This window comes from Leptidea sinapis, chromosome 20 (assembly GCF_905404315.1).
Source record: "Leptidea sinapis chromosome 20, ilLepSina1.1, whole genome shotgun sequence".
Classification (NCBI taxonomy): domain Eukaryota; kingdom Metazoa; phylum Arthropoda; class Insecta; order Lepidoptera; family Pieridae; genus Leptidea; species Leptidea sinapis.
Window position 1 is genome coordinate 13,588,418 of NC_066284.1, and position 15,252 is coordinate 13,603,669.

The window sequence follows — 15,252 nt, forward strand, 5'->3', positions numbered from 1 at the left end:
TAATCTATATTCTATAATAAGCCTTAAAAATTTCAAAATTTCATTTCACATTACGTTCAGCCTAAGCTTGACATAAGATCGGATCCGGCAAACTACAGGCCTATTGCTATTACCTCCCTACTCTCCAAAATCATGGAGAGCATAATTAACCGCCAGCTCTTGGTATACCTTGAGGGTCACCAGTTGATCAACGACCGGCAGTACGGCTTTCGCCATGGTCGGTCGACTGGCGATCTTCTGGTATACCTAACACATAGATGGGCGGCGGCTATTGAAACCAAGGGGGAAGGCCTGGCAGTTGGTCTGGATATAGCGAAGGCCTTTGATCGTGTATGGCACAAGGCGCTCCTCGCAAAACTTCCATCATTTGGGTTTCCCGAGAGCTTATGCAAGTGGACCTCCAGCTTCCTCACTGGGCGCAGCATACAGGTCGTTATCGACGGTTATTGCTCGAATCCCAAGCCCGTGAACGCTGGAGTGCCCCAAGGCTGTGTGCTATCTCCCACGCTGTTTCTTCTGCATATCAATGATATGTTGGACACCGCCAACATGGATTGCTATGCAGACGACAGCACTGGTGATGCCGTATACACGGGCCATGCAGGTCTCTCGGGAAAACGTCGACCAGTGCCGGGAGAAACTTGTGTCTTCTATCGAGTCCTCTCTCGAGTAGGTCGCGGAATGGAGTAAGTTGAACCTTGTCCAATTTAACCCCCAGAAGACTCAAGTTTGCGCGTTTACCACTAAAAAAACCCCATTTGCCGTATCACCGCTCTTCGAGAACACTTCCCTTAAAGCCTCGCCTAGTATCGGAATACTGGGTCTCGAAATCTCGAGCAATTGCCAATTCCGTGGCCATCTGGAGGGCAAAGCCAAACTGGCTTCAAAGAAACTGGGCGTCATAAATAGAGCACGGCAATACTTCAAGCCGGCCCACATTCTAGCGCTCTACAAAGCGCAGGTCCGGCCTCACATGGAGTATTGCTGTCATCTCTGGTCTGGCGCACCCCAGTATCAGCTCGATCCATTTGACCGCGTGCAACGCAGAGCAGCTCGAATTGTCGGGGACCCAGTACTCTGTGAACGGCTGGATCACTTGGCGTTGCGTAGAGACGTCGCTTCATTGTGTGTCTTCTACCGCATTTATCACGGGGAGTGTTCCGAAGAGCTGTTCAACCTGATTCCTACCGCCGAATTTCACCTTCGCACGACACGCCACAAGTTACGATATCATCCCCACCATCTGGATGTGTGGCGGTCCTCCACAGTGCGGTTTTCAAGGAGCTTTCTTCCTCGTACCACTAAGCTGTGGAATGAGCTTCCTTGTGCGGTGTTTCCGGGACGATACGACATGGGTACCTTCAAGAAAAGCGCGTACACCTTCCTTAAAGGCCGGCAACGCTCTTGTTGCAGGAGAGTGTGGGCGGCGGTGATCACTTAACACCAGGTGACCCGTACGCTCGTTTGTCCTCCTATTCCATAAAAAAAAAAGATGTGCTGATACTTACCGTCATCATAAGAAATAAATTCCAAATAATTGGAAACTCATAACAACACCTTATGGTGCTAATAAGATATAAATGTTGAATTTTTACTGTGGAGATCTATGTTTATTTGTTTTCATTATTTTAACTAAAATAATTGTACCGTTTCTTAACAGTTAAGTCACAAGAAAACGGAACTTCAGAACCCTCGAGCCCCACTAATGTACACAGTCAGCCGCAGCCGCAATGTAAAGATCATCACACAGACAAAGCCAGCAGAAAGGACACAAATGATCAGAAAAAGAACAAATCGGATAAAGCCAAACAAAAGATCTCCACTGATGAAGAAGATATCGAGACATTTGAAATGGACACGCAGTACCTTACGAATGAATTAGACGAATTAGAGTCAGATAGACATAGCTTGTTGGAGAACCACGATTTGTTAAATAATAGTGATCACAGTTTGTTAGATGACGATAACTCACATGATTTACTGAACGATGTTAATAATGAAGTGCTGATGATGCAGAGGCATAGAGAAATGTTGGCTGGTCTGGTTGAAAACAATATAACACCACATAATATGAAGAGCTCACTAACAAACGGATATGGACTGTTAGACCGGGAAACTATGAGTTATTTAGGTGAGTAATGCTTTTATATTAATGTTACAAAGAGAATAATTAGCGGTAGTACTATATTAAGTACATTTTCTTTCTATATAATAGGTTTTGGGGTTGAAGCGAATGTAAATCATTCGTGGATATTCGATTTATAGGAAAATACCCGACTTCAAAAACTGAAAAGTATCAAATAACTAAAAATTTAATTTAATAGACCTCTTATGCAAACCTTTACCTTTAATATTAATAAAATACAATTATTTATATGTCCTTCCTATTGATAGATTTTAAGTCAGTGCCAAATAAAACTCAATATTATAAACAGCTTACTTACTGTTATTATTTAGGTTGTCTGACCACGCGTTTTTTTAAACGTAGTTTTTTTTTATTGTTTACGTTTTAGTGTCAGTTAATAATCATATATAATTAAACTGAATGAAATCTCCAAAAAAGGCGTACACAGAAAATAATTATGTCATCCAGGTAGACGAAAATTTTCATATAAATATTCATAAAATGAAAACTACTGGGACAAACTATGTAATTTTTTTATGGGATGGCATCTATTTCGCATCAAACAAAACAAGAATTACGTAAATCGGATCATAAATCTCAGAGTAATCGGTGTACATACATAACAAAAAATACCGATCGAATTGATAACCTCCTCCTTTTTGAAGTCGGTTAATAAAAAAATGTTTTATTGATAATAAATCTTCTTTAATACACAAGGTAAAGACATTCTAATGCAACTCAATCGCCACGCTATAGAACAAAAACAAAAGCGATCGGATTTAAATTTTCTTTTTAATTCAACAGTGGGTTCATGGGTACACATGTTCCAATGCCCTTTCTTAGATTCCTATACCCTGGGAGATGTGGAAAAACCATTGTTTCTAGGAACTGAATCCACTTGCTTTGATGGAGTTTAAAATCACATCCTCAAAAATTTCAAGGTGAATAGGTACCTCAGGGTTATCAGGTGGGCGTTACTTTTTCTGTAAGCATAGACCTACAAGGGTGTTTAGCCTTGGGCTAGACTGTCAGGCTGGAATCACTACTGGGAGTCCACACTTTGTTTAATACGATATTGCTCTTAACCTCACTTTTTGTCAACTCAACTAGCTCCACATATACTTCGCAAATCTATCATTTCTTACACCCAGAATTATGTCTTGTTTAGAATTATAAGTGGGCTTAAAAAATCTGAGCACAATAAGGAACAAATATTTATTATATTTACCTTTTATTTATGGTACCGAGAAGTCACTGACAGCTGAAACATATTAGTTTAGCTGTCTTTGCTGCCTGTATTATTATTAGTTATACTATTATTAACCATTAGTAACTTGTAATACTATTATTAATTATTGGTATGTTTGCGAAATATAGTTATTATTATTATTATTTCATTAAGTAAGTAATATCCGGACGACCGAGCCTTGCTTGGATTCTTAAGAATGTACAAAACTTGAACAAAGAAAGAACAAATAGGACATCTGTATTTGAACTGGGGTCGTCTGCTTTCCGGATCACCCAATGTCCCATCAGAGCTATTACAGTCTTGTATAAAATTGTGGCGAAATTTACCTTTGTATTCTAATGTTATTGTAGCTGTTTTTCATTAAAACACGGATAAAACTACATTATTTTTAAATTGAAACCTAGCTAGGTCGAATTCTCGCCCCCGAAACTACCTGTATACTAAATTTTATTAAAATCGTTGGAGCCGTTTCCGAGATTCAGAATATATATATATATACAAGAATTGCTCATTTAAAGATATTAGATAAGTATATTGAACTGTCTCTATATTTATTGGTATATTTAGCAATGTAAAATGTAATTAGAGCCACATTTACATTATACATTTTTTAAACTTTCCACAGGTAATGATAGACAAAGTAATCAGATGAACCAGACTATGATGGATCAGAAGGACATAATACAGTCCCAGATGTTACAGAGGCAGAACGAACTATTAGCCCGGCAACAGAGTGTTATGGAGCCAAAACATTATCTACAGTCCAGTGTAGCTTTAGAATCCGCTAGTGAATTATTAGGTAAGTGAAAATGAAGAAAACAAATTTAGAAATACCCTGTGCATCCCTGGGGCATAAAAAGAATAGGAAGGTCCCAGGCCCATGGGTGTCGTAAGAGATTACTAAGGGCAGTTATCAATGGGAGGCTCCTTTGCACAAAATGCCGGCTGAATTTTGGGTACCACAACGAAGCCCTTTTCTGCCGTGAGGCAGTAATGTGTAAGCATTATTGTGTTTCGGTCTGAAGGGTGCCGTAGCGAGTGAAATTACTGTGCAAATTAGACTTAAAATGGTCTGTCTCAAGGTGATGAGCGCAATTGTAGTGCCGCTCAAAATTTTTGGGTTTTTCAAGAATCCTGAGTTGGACTGTATTGAAATGGGCTGGGCGTATCAATTACCATGAGCTGAATGTCATGCTCTTCTTTCATCTAGCTCATCATTCTAGACATTTAAGCCGAAACACAATAATCCTTCACGACAGAAAATGCTTGCTTTGGTACCTACCCAGCCGGCATTCTGTGCAAAGAAGCCTCCCACTGGAAAATTAATGCTAACAAAATTATTTCGTTTCAGGTGCTAATTATCACCCCAATGTCAATATACTCCCACCATTCGGCATGCGGGTAGACAATCTAATGACTTCAAATTCTATGGGGAATACAATTTCGGGCAACTCGTTGGCTAACTCACTATCAACAAACTCTTTATCTTCAAATCCACTATCTCCAAGCCCATTATCCGCAAATCCTCTATCTCCAAATCCGTTACCTTCAAATACTTTATCTCTTAACTCCTTAGGTGCAAATTCTCTGTCAAATAATATGGTAAATCCGTTAGGGCCAAACGCGATGGTAGCTAATTCTATACAAGTTAATAATATGTCAGTAAATACATTGGGCGGCAATTTAGGAGCAAACAATTTGAACAGCTACATACTACACAATCATCAGTTACACATGCAGAATCAACAGATGCAGAATCAACAAATGCAAACCCAACAGATCCAAAATCAACAAATGCAAAACCAACAGATGCAAAATCACCAGATGCAAAGCCAACAAATGCAAAACCAACAGATGCAAAGTCAACAGATTCAGAATCACCAGATGCAAAGTCAACAGATGCAGAATCACCAGATGCAAAGTCACCAGATGCAAAATCATCGGATGCAAAATCATCAGTTGCAAAATCACCAGATGCAAAACCAACAGATGCATAGTCAACAGATACAAAATCAACAGATGCAAAGTCAACATATAAAGAATCATCAATTGCAAAATCAACAAATGCATGGCGCACTCATGAATGGATTCGATTCACCGCATTCAATTGTAAGTATATCCCGAATATTATAAACAACATAATTTAGATTAAATATTTATATTATCTTGATCAGAGTAGTGAAATTGATACTTATCGTTTTTTATTTGACATAATTTTGTTATTTGTACTATTGAGATGGAAGTATTATTAGATCATTAAAATTCGTCAGATAGGCGTATAAATCGGCGGAGGTACCGACTCAATTCGAAGGTCCTTCACCAGGAGAAAGTAAGATGAGTTCGTGTCATCCCAGACTCGGAGTGAGTGCTGGTACGCGCGGCGCATGGCTTGACAGGACGGGAGGCGCACCGGCAGTGATTACGAATACGTCGGTACCGATGTGTTCATGTCACAGCACATAGCTGCGACATAAGACCCGTAGTCTTATGTCGCAACCCTCCTCTCGACTTCCAATCGACTCTAACTCACACGGTGATATTCAAATTTAAATATTTTTATTAAAAAAAGGATGTGACATCACTTATTGAAAGTGAAAAACTACCACCCATTCCAAAATGAATGCCTCAGACCTGAGAGGAACGGGCGCAACAAACTCAGCGGGCTTTTTTTTTCATCGAGAAAATATGTTTACAAAGTAATATTGTACAATTAAACTTATTATTTAATAGTCTGAGGGCGGTAGCTCCATTCCCAATCTGTGGTATCATTAAGAAAGTCATTTATGTTATAGTAACCTTTACCACACAAACGTTTTTTAACAATTCTCTTGAATAACGTAATACTTTTGCATAAAACATTTTTACGTAAAACATTATCAAAAATGTATTTAGAAGCAACAGTCAAAATGTTTATTTCTTTAAATTTTGCTCTCAATGATTCTTTAGGACCTAGGTTATAAATAGCGCGAATAGCCCTCTTCTGCAGCACAAATATTGTATTAATATCGGCAGCGTTGCCCCATAGCAATATACCATAGGACATAATACTATGGAAATAACTAAAGTATACTAGTCGCGCCGTATCTATGTCAGTTAATTGTCTAATCTTTTTAACCGCGTATGCTGCTGAACTAAGTCTGATTGCCAATCCTTCAATATGGGGGCCCCATTGTAATTAGGAATCTAGAGTTATGCCAAGAAATATATCAAATTCCACCGGTTCTACCAGCTCTCCGTTTAACAAAACACTTGCATCTACATTTTTGACATTGGTACGATAAATTTAATGTATTTAGTTTTCTTGCTACTTAACAATAGGTTATTAGCGCTAAACCAGTACACGATGTCAGATAGAATATCGTTCACTTCGTCATAGATAGCCTGGTTTCTTTTCACTTTGAAAATCAGTGAAGTGTCGTCCGCAAACAATACCTACTACCTTATGTTTTTTTATTATATATTTTTTTACTTATTATAAATATTTTAAAAGAAAGAATTGCTTATTTACTTTTTCTTTTTTATGCTTCGTCATTTTTGACAAGACCTTTTACTCTGGTCAAACAAAAAGATATACCTATGAATAAAAGCGGCACGTGCGTTGCTGTGAGCTATTGATTACCGGCTGCCCTGTATCCCACACGGATCCATCCCGTACACATACTTATATCCTGCTTTAGGATAGGCCTGAATTCACAATCACGAAAAGACATAACTACAAATTTATTTACATCAATTTGGAACTAAATACCATTACACTAATCTCATATTCTTTAAGTGATAATGACAACCTCAGAACTTTTTCTTAAATTGCGAAAAATAACATTATACAAATTATTTAAGTTTTCTTTAGTGTTAATTCCGCCAATATTTGTTTTTAAAACAATTCGACACGTGTTTCGCCTCTACACGAGGCATCCTCAGGACGTGTTGTCTCGCCAAAATCTGGCACGAGACTAGGTCTTTTGGCGAGACAACACGTTCTGAGGATGCCTCGTGTAGAGGCGAAACACGTGTCGAATTGTTTTAAAAACAAATATTGGCGGAATTAACACTAAAGAAAACTTAAATAATTTGTATTATTATGGATTTCCGCAAAGTAACGCCTAATTCAATAAATTTTCAAAAATAACATTAATATTCAGTCTCAGTCTCAGTGATAGATGAGCAGGGTAACACAAAATTTTCAGAACGTGACACTATAACGAGGGGAGTTCCTCAGGGCTCTATTTTAGGGCCCCTTATTTTTATTATACATATTGCAGACATAATTAAAAAAATAAAACACTGCAATTATCAAATCTATGCTGATGATATATTTTTCTTTTTCGCCACACGAAGCCCAACAGGCAATAGATATTATAAATGCTGATCTTCATGAAATATTCATGTGGTCTGAAAAAAACTCACTGATTTTAAACCCGAATAAAACAAAATTTATGATCTTCGGCAATTGTAACTGCTTAGAGTTAATTAATGAATTCAATGTAAGACTACTCATTAATGATAAGGATATCGAACGCGTACAAGAAGTTCGCAATCTTGGGTTGATAATGGATGAATCCTTAAGATTTGAGAAGCATATAAATAAAGTCATTTCCAACAGTTTTTATAGATTAAAAGTTTTGTACCAAATTATACCATTTATAACCACAGAATTGCGCATACGTCTTTGTGAGGCTCTTGTTCTATCCAAGTTTAACTATACCGATACAGTGTATGGTCCGAGGCTGCTTGTCAGAACAAGAAAGTCAATACAAAGAGTACAAAATGCATGTGCTCGTTTTTGCTGGGACATACCGGCCCGACAACACATTTCTCCATACCTCAAAGAAGCAAATATTTTAAATATGGATGCTCGTAGACTTCATTTAGCCACGCTTCTTTTTGGTATTATTAAGACAAAAACGCCAAAATATTTATATAGTAAATTGGAATGGCTAGGTCAGCGCAGCCAGTTAAATTTTGAAACAAGGTTCGCATTCAATGTCCTGTCAGTCCCACTCCATCATTCCGCCTCTTTTAGAGGAAGTTTTAGGTACAGTGCCAACAAGTGCTGGAATGATATACCACCACCGTTTCGCAATCTGAAGACTGTTGGAACTTTCCAGAAAAAAGTTAAAAATCTCATCCTTACGTCTATTTGAATTATTAAGTATCTTCTTATAAATTATGTGCATAAGTCCTACATTATAAGATTTATCTTATTAATAATACATAATGGGATCGAAGTTTTAGTTTGTTTCTGCAAATATTTCTAAAATTGCTATTATTTTAATATTTATGTATGTATGTATATTTATGTAATATTCTGAACAAGTAGAAGCTAATTCCAAATTATCATCTTTAAAAATAATATTATGGAACCTTTAATAAAACTAAATTTATTTTTTAACAATAGTAGTTACTCAATGGGTCACCTGGGGGCTGCTGAAAATCAGCGCTGTGTTGGTATTATTCCAATGCAGCATGACGCTGAGTCCTCTTGATAACAATAACTGCTACACAGTACTTTTAAATTAAGATAATCACTATAATATTATGCATACATTTGTTTCATTTTTTTTTATCATTTGTATATTTTTATGCTAAGTACAAGTTTTTAATTATTATTTTTTTAAATCTAAGTCTTTTTTAGTTGTACTATTCTGTGTGGTTTGTGTTTGTTATTAATAAAGTTTTCATTCATTCATTCATTCATTCAAAAACTTGATGTACTAGTAACTCTGTAACCATAGATTTGACTTGTGTCAAAATGCCTAGTGTTGTACGAGAATTAATAAACATATCGATAAGTTAGTGAAAACTAGAAATATGTCAGAGTTGATAAAGTTTACTACCGATTAAGAGCGTCGTAAGCTAAAATAATAATAGGTTAATATTTTTTCTTAGGTATTATTTAAAAGGTTGGAAAATATTTAGTAAAATTCAAATAAAATCAAGACAGCGTACACGAATAGTCTTGGAAAGTTACAATACCAATACTATAATATTTCACTGGGAAGCAATACACGCATTAAATATAGATTTATTTTATAAGTAGGTATTCATTGTTATTCTGTATAAACTCAGGGGCCAGTAAGACATGAGATTTTATAAACCGTACTATTTCTATAGGTAAAAGCGCATGCGGAAAGAAAATTTCCAAAACAAGCAGTAACGAATGATTAATATTGGATTCCGTCAAAATTTAGGTTTAAGGCTTTTCGTGATTTGCAGAGTGAAGGTCGGTACCAAGCGGATAACATGGAGAAGTTCTTCACGGACTTCCACAAGGCGCAGCAAATGCGGATGGTGTCCCGGAGTCTGGCCAGCAATGTGTCTGAGCGCGGGCGGTACCCTCACAACATGCTGAGCGCGGAACGACTAGAGATGGAGCACAAACAGAGGTTCGTACTCGGGTCGTAGCGTCCTCGTCCGTAGTGTCCTGAGGAGTTCCTGCTTCGATTAAATGAATACTAGATTAAAGTTAATGCTTTTAAAACGTCCAGGGAAATAATCCCAATTACATATAATTTAACAAACACAATAACAAACCAACTAGCCAACGTGCGGATGGGTTCAAAAGCCCCAGTGTGATTTTAAGAATTGCGAAATAAACTAACGTAACTATGCGTTCACAAGTGTCTTTCTTTCGGGAAGTACATTCAACGTTGAGCACCAGATATTTATACGACGTTACCTGTTCCAAATGACTACATTGACATGTTTGTGAGGAACTATGCAAGCTAGAATAACTATGTCCTATTATTTTTATTTTAAAATCTTTATATTTACTATATGGTCAGAATATAGGTCATACATTTTTTCTTTTCCATATTAATTATAATTCCAGTGTCATGTGCCCATTTAGTAATGTTATTAAAATCTTGTTGCATTATGTTTTGAATAATATTTGGGTAATACATAAACATGAGTCATCAACATACATAAAAGCTTTACAATTTTTGATCATTTTGTTCATACTGCTGACATGGATAATATATCCTATCGGAACAAATATGGAACCAGTTGGAACACCATATAATACTGTACCAGGATCACTCTCTGCCCCAAAGACATCTATCTACTTTAAGAGCCTGTTTTTGAAATACTTTTGGAACCATATTTTAATAGGCCCTCTTATACCGCACTCATTCATAGACTGCAATCAAAAAGAATCATGATTTAACAATTGAAAAAAGGATACTGCATCGATTGGCTAATTAAAAAAAAAAACGTCACAGATTGACAAGCGATTCAATCGTAAGGTAATAAAATGTTACTAGTTCTGTTTACTATTGCGGACCAGTAGGTGCTTTTTTTTTATTATGACCGCAGCAAGGTTAACTTTTAACTACAGTACTTTTATTACTGCGATATTTTGTGTTTCTGTATATTTTTTTCATAAATAAGTAATTCAAGAAATTTTACTTGGGCGTCCACTCTGCCTCTCCATCCCGATCGGCTCTAGTCTCTGAGCATCTCTATGATTTCATTCCAGGTCTTCTCCGTGCCTTTACCTTCCTTAATGACAGTCCTCCGCTAGATATATTTAGGAAGGCCACATTTTCGTTTTCCGTGGGCTATTTCAGTCTAAAGCTTAATGGCTTGCCTTGGTGTATCGTTGTACCTTCTTGGGAGTGTGTTGCCTATCCACCTCCATTTATGGTGTTTAATCTGTTGATCAATCGAGACTTCAAGGAAGATGATTATTGGAAATTATACTCTGCGACTAATTGCCGAGGAAATTTCAAAGGTGTACTCGCTTTTTTTCATTCAAGACTGGTTGTTTGTGAAATTGTGTGCTTTATACCTACAGTTGGTGAGCTGTTAGGGATGGTATACTCTAGGAAATCTGTCAGGATAGATGTTTAAATATAGATCGTAAAAAAACACTGATCACTAAATGACCATATCAATTCAAAGAGCAATTCGTTATAAGTCAACATTTCGTTTATACGTCTCTTTTTCACAACCTTTTTATTGTTGTAAACAACTTTTGTAAGTGGGGTGCCCCGCAAGGGAGTTATACTTGTCGCACCACACGGTCGATGGCAACCACAGCCAAAGCTTCAACTAACTACAACGCGTTCGAATACAGGTGGAGATGAATCATAGTGATAGTCCACGAAGAGATCATTCGGTAAAGCTAGTTCTTGTCAACGGATGTAGCTGTCTTCGTAATAGGTCTTATGAAAGTATGATTTTACAGTTTTTGCTAAAAGAAATACGAATTCAATACTAATTTGTTACAAAAAGATGAGAATTATTTCTATTTTCAAAATTAAAATCATAGTTTTATTATCTGTGTGTCACGTGACCGAAACCGATGACCACCATTTTGTGACGTCACTATAGCAAAAACAATTTGCTTCAAAGCTCCAACGATACGGACTATGAAAGATCATTCTTATTTTTATAAAAACCTTTGACGTTTCATTATTTATGTTATTAAGACATCACAATCATGGCGGCTCCGTTTTTGGCGCGACTTTTTATCATTAAATTTAAAACAATTTTTCTTGGCATTAAATGGATTTTTTTTTGAGAAAACAAAAATACCAGTTGGCTATCGAATCTTAACGATAATTTTAGAATATATTTTACAAAATCGAAGAACAGCCTATTGTGACATGTTACAATACTACAATATCACATTTGTTCACAGAATGAACAGTATGCGTGTCTCGGAGATGCCGAGCGGTCGCGCCGCGGGCGATGCCGACGACGACCTGGACTTTGACCCGTTCAAAGAGACCCAGAAGGCGCTCGCCGAGATGATGGAGACAGAGATGATGCTGAACAATATCTCCAGCGGGTAACTGATCACTGTTGTTTGATACTTTGACTTGGCACCTTCCAGCTTGGACAATACCCTCGTCTCTCCGCTGTGTGTACCGGTGGCAGACTCCTTTACTCAAGATGTCGACTAGATTATGGTTACCACGACGGTGTCTTTTTCTGCCGTGAAGAAGTAATGTGTTAACTGTAAACATTATTGTGTTTCGGTCTGAACACTTAACATCTCAACATGTCTCAAGGTGAGGAGCGTAATTGTAGTGCCGCTGAGAATTTTTGGGTTTTTCAAATGGGGTTTTAAGTGGTTAACGCGCAAACTTGAGTCTTCTGGGAGTGAGATTCATTTTAACCCATTCCGCGACCTCCTCAAGAGAGGACTCAATAGAAGACACAAGTTTCATCCAGCACAGACCTGCTGTGGAGGGTGTCTTACCATAGATTTATTTTTGAGAATAAGGAGTAGTCGTAAGAGCCCAAGTATATCCAGAGTGCATCTAATATTTTGTTGTGGAGCCGGCAGTGTGTTAGCTTCTGGTCACATGGCACGTGCAACTAACATTCCGAACTTCCGACTGAATTTCCAATTGAAACAGTGCGAAAATCTAAGCCTCATCCAAAGGTTTTCATTTTGAAAAGAATTTTGTATTTATTGATGAGAATTCAGTAAATAAATATATATATTATGTTATATCAAGTTTATTAATACATTACGTCATAAAAATACATTATTTTTTATTAAATAAAACTTAGTTTTACGTAAACGAGTTCAAATGTCAGTCTTGACCTCAATTGGCCATTTATATGATGTATATTGAAATTTGTTTCCGAGTCATGGATGTTTATATGTATTTATGTATGTTTAAGTAAGTATATTATATAAAATATATTGTTGTCTTGTAACCCATAACACAGGCTTTATGCTTAATTTGGGGCAAGATAATTTGAGTAAAAGTGTGTCAATATTATTATAAACATTAGTATGTAACAATGTATGTAGTGAGAGTGAAATGTTGAATGTATTAGGAAAAAACCGAAAGATGCAAAGTGAGTTGGTAGAATTGCACTCTGTAATGGTTAATATACAAAATCAGAGAGATGAACTCCAGACAGTGTTAGCTGGGTTCGACCAAAGCAGTGATGCATTTGATGTTGCCCTCAAACGCATTGCTGACTTGGAATGGGAGCTAAGGGATGCTCATAAGCAAATTACTATCTTTGAGTCACAAAAAAATAACAGCAATGTGTGCCACATACAGCAATATAAAATTCACAGTAATAAAAATAATCTGTGGTTCACCTACTACTGCCACCTCACCTAGTAATTCAGATACCCCCACTATCACTATTAATTTAGTTAGTAATTTAGTTAAAGATGATGACTTGAAACGTGTGGATACAACCATATTTTTGGGTATTACTTTAGATACCAAACTTCAACGAGGTCCTCATATTTTTAATTTGGCGGAAAAGCTCAGTTCTGCATAAGACGCTGTTAAAAATATTCGGCACTTACGAATGAAAATACCGCGAGGCTAGTCTACTTCAGCTATTTTCATAGTCTGATGACATATGGCATTTTATTTTGGAAACACGCTGCTGATGTGAACACTATTTTACTACACTGCAGAAACGAGCTAGTCGTGCCATCTATAAATTAGGACCATTAAGAAATAAATTTAAGGAAAAAAAGGACTTTGACATCGCAATACATAATTATATGAAAACCTTGTTTATATAAAAATGATATAAATTCGTTTAAAAAAAAAGTAACACTTATAATGTTATTTACATTACTAGAAATAGGGGTAAGCTTGCTGGTCATGCTAGGCGACTTCATAAAGTCACATTAATTCAGAAATCTTTGTATACGTTTTTACAATAAGGTCCGTGTTGACACACAGAACTTAGGTTTAAACGAATATACCTATATTAGTTCTGAAGAAAAAGTTGTATACAAAAGGGTACTATAAAATATCAGAATATCTGGATATAAATAACCCTTGGGACTGAGCTGCTGGGGTTTTACATGTCTGTCTCAGATTGATAAATGTAATTATAGTTAAATAATTCATATGATAAGATGAAGGGTTTGAGCTTTTAATTATTAATCTTAATAAAAATATTATTAATAATAACTATGAGTTATTTTATGTAAATTTAAACATAAAGTTCAAATGTGAGTAAAGGCATTTAGTGAGTTTGAAGTTCGTTATTAAAATATGTCATTTAAACATTGACAATTAACAATTACTGACATTTGACACACTTCTGACAAATTACATTGATTGTTTGTTTTATTTATTTAGAGCATTGGTAATAAGGCCAAACCAAACCAAAATACAATACAAGATATTCTTGAATCATATTTAAATAAAAACCCGTAATAACATTCTGTTTTGAAAAGAGTAACCTTAGAGTCTCTTGCTCGTTCGAGGACTAAGGAATGAGCTGTATGAAAAAATGACATATATTTAAGTGTAATGGAATTTACCTATGAAATAAAATATTTGTGATTTGATTTCATTAAAAATACATGTCAAAACTATCATCTACAAGACGTATGGACGGAATCAAATTTGTTAATAATTACATGTCTATGTTTCTATTACGATGACGACAGTGACAGCCCTTGATCCTTTGATCTTAGTACAAAGTGTAGTCAAAGTAATTAAACGCGTTCAGGCGTTTCGTTTGTTTTGGAGACATCAGAGTTGAACCTGTAATCTCTTTTATCCACACCCATGCTTTAAATCCTCTATTAAAGATTCTAAAACAGTTAGCTTATTGCCAACATTAAAACACCCAATGTCCTAATAACTAGTACATCGTCCAAACGAGTGTTGTAATGAAATTCAGTACAACATTACAACACACTAGATTTACAAGAGCGACATCTCAAGTCAATTTCCTAATATGCAAATATTGGGGTTGAGCAGGTTATTAACAGTAAAGTAGATCCTGTAGATGAAGCCACAACCTGAGAGTTGAGCAAAGCATACTAGATTTTATGACGATATGTCACTCGAACGGATAGCTCAGTTGGTTAGAGCACTGGCACAGAACGCTAGAGGTCGTGGATTTGAATCCCGCATCGTTCATA

The 15,252-nt window shown here is 36.3% G+C and overlaps 1 protein-coding gene across 6 annotated transcripts in view; it reads left to right on the forward strand.

Moving 5' to 3' along the window:
- LOC126970078 (serine/threonine-protein kinase pakD) overlaps positions 1-15,252 on the forward strand; it is a 56,243-nt gene that overhangs the window by 37,324 nt on the left and 3,667 nt on the right. For all 6 annotated transcript variants that reach the window (XM_050815764.1, XM_050815762.1, XM_050815767.1 and 3 more), the window contains 5 exons: positions 1,661-2,131; positions 4,000-4,173; positions 4,726-5,483; positions 9,591-9,760; positions 12,022-12,171. In XM_050815764.1, the coding sequence (XP_050671721.1) occupies positions 1,661-2,131; positions 4,000-4,173; positions 4,726-5,483; positions 9,591-9,760; positions 12,022-12,171 (1,723 nt within the window). The remainder of the gene's footprint in view (positions 1-1,660; positions 2,132-3,999; positions 4,174-4,725; positions 5,484-9,590; positions 9,761-12,021; positions 12,172-15,252) is intronic.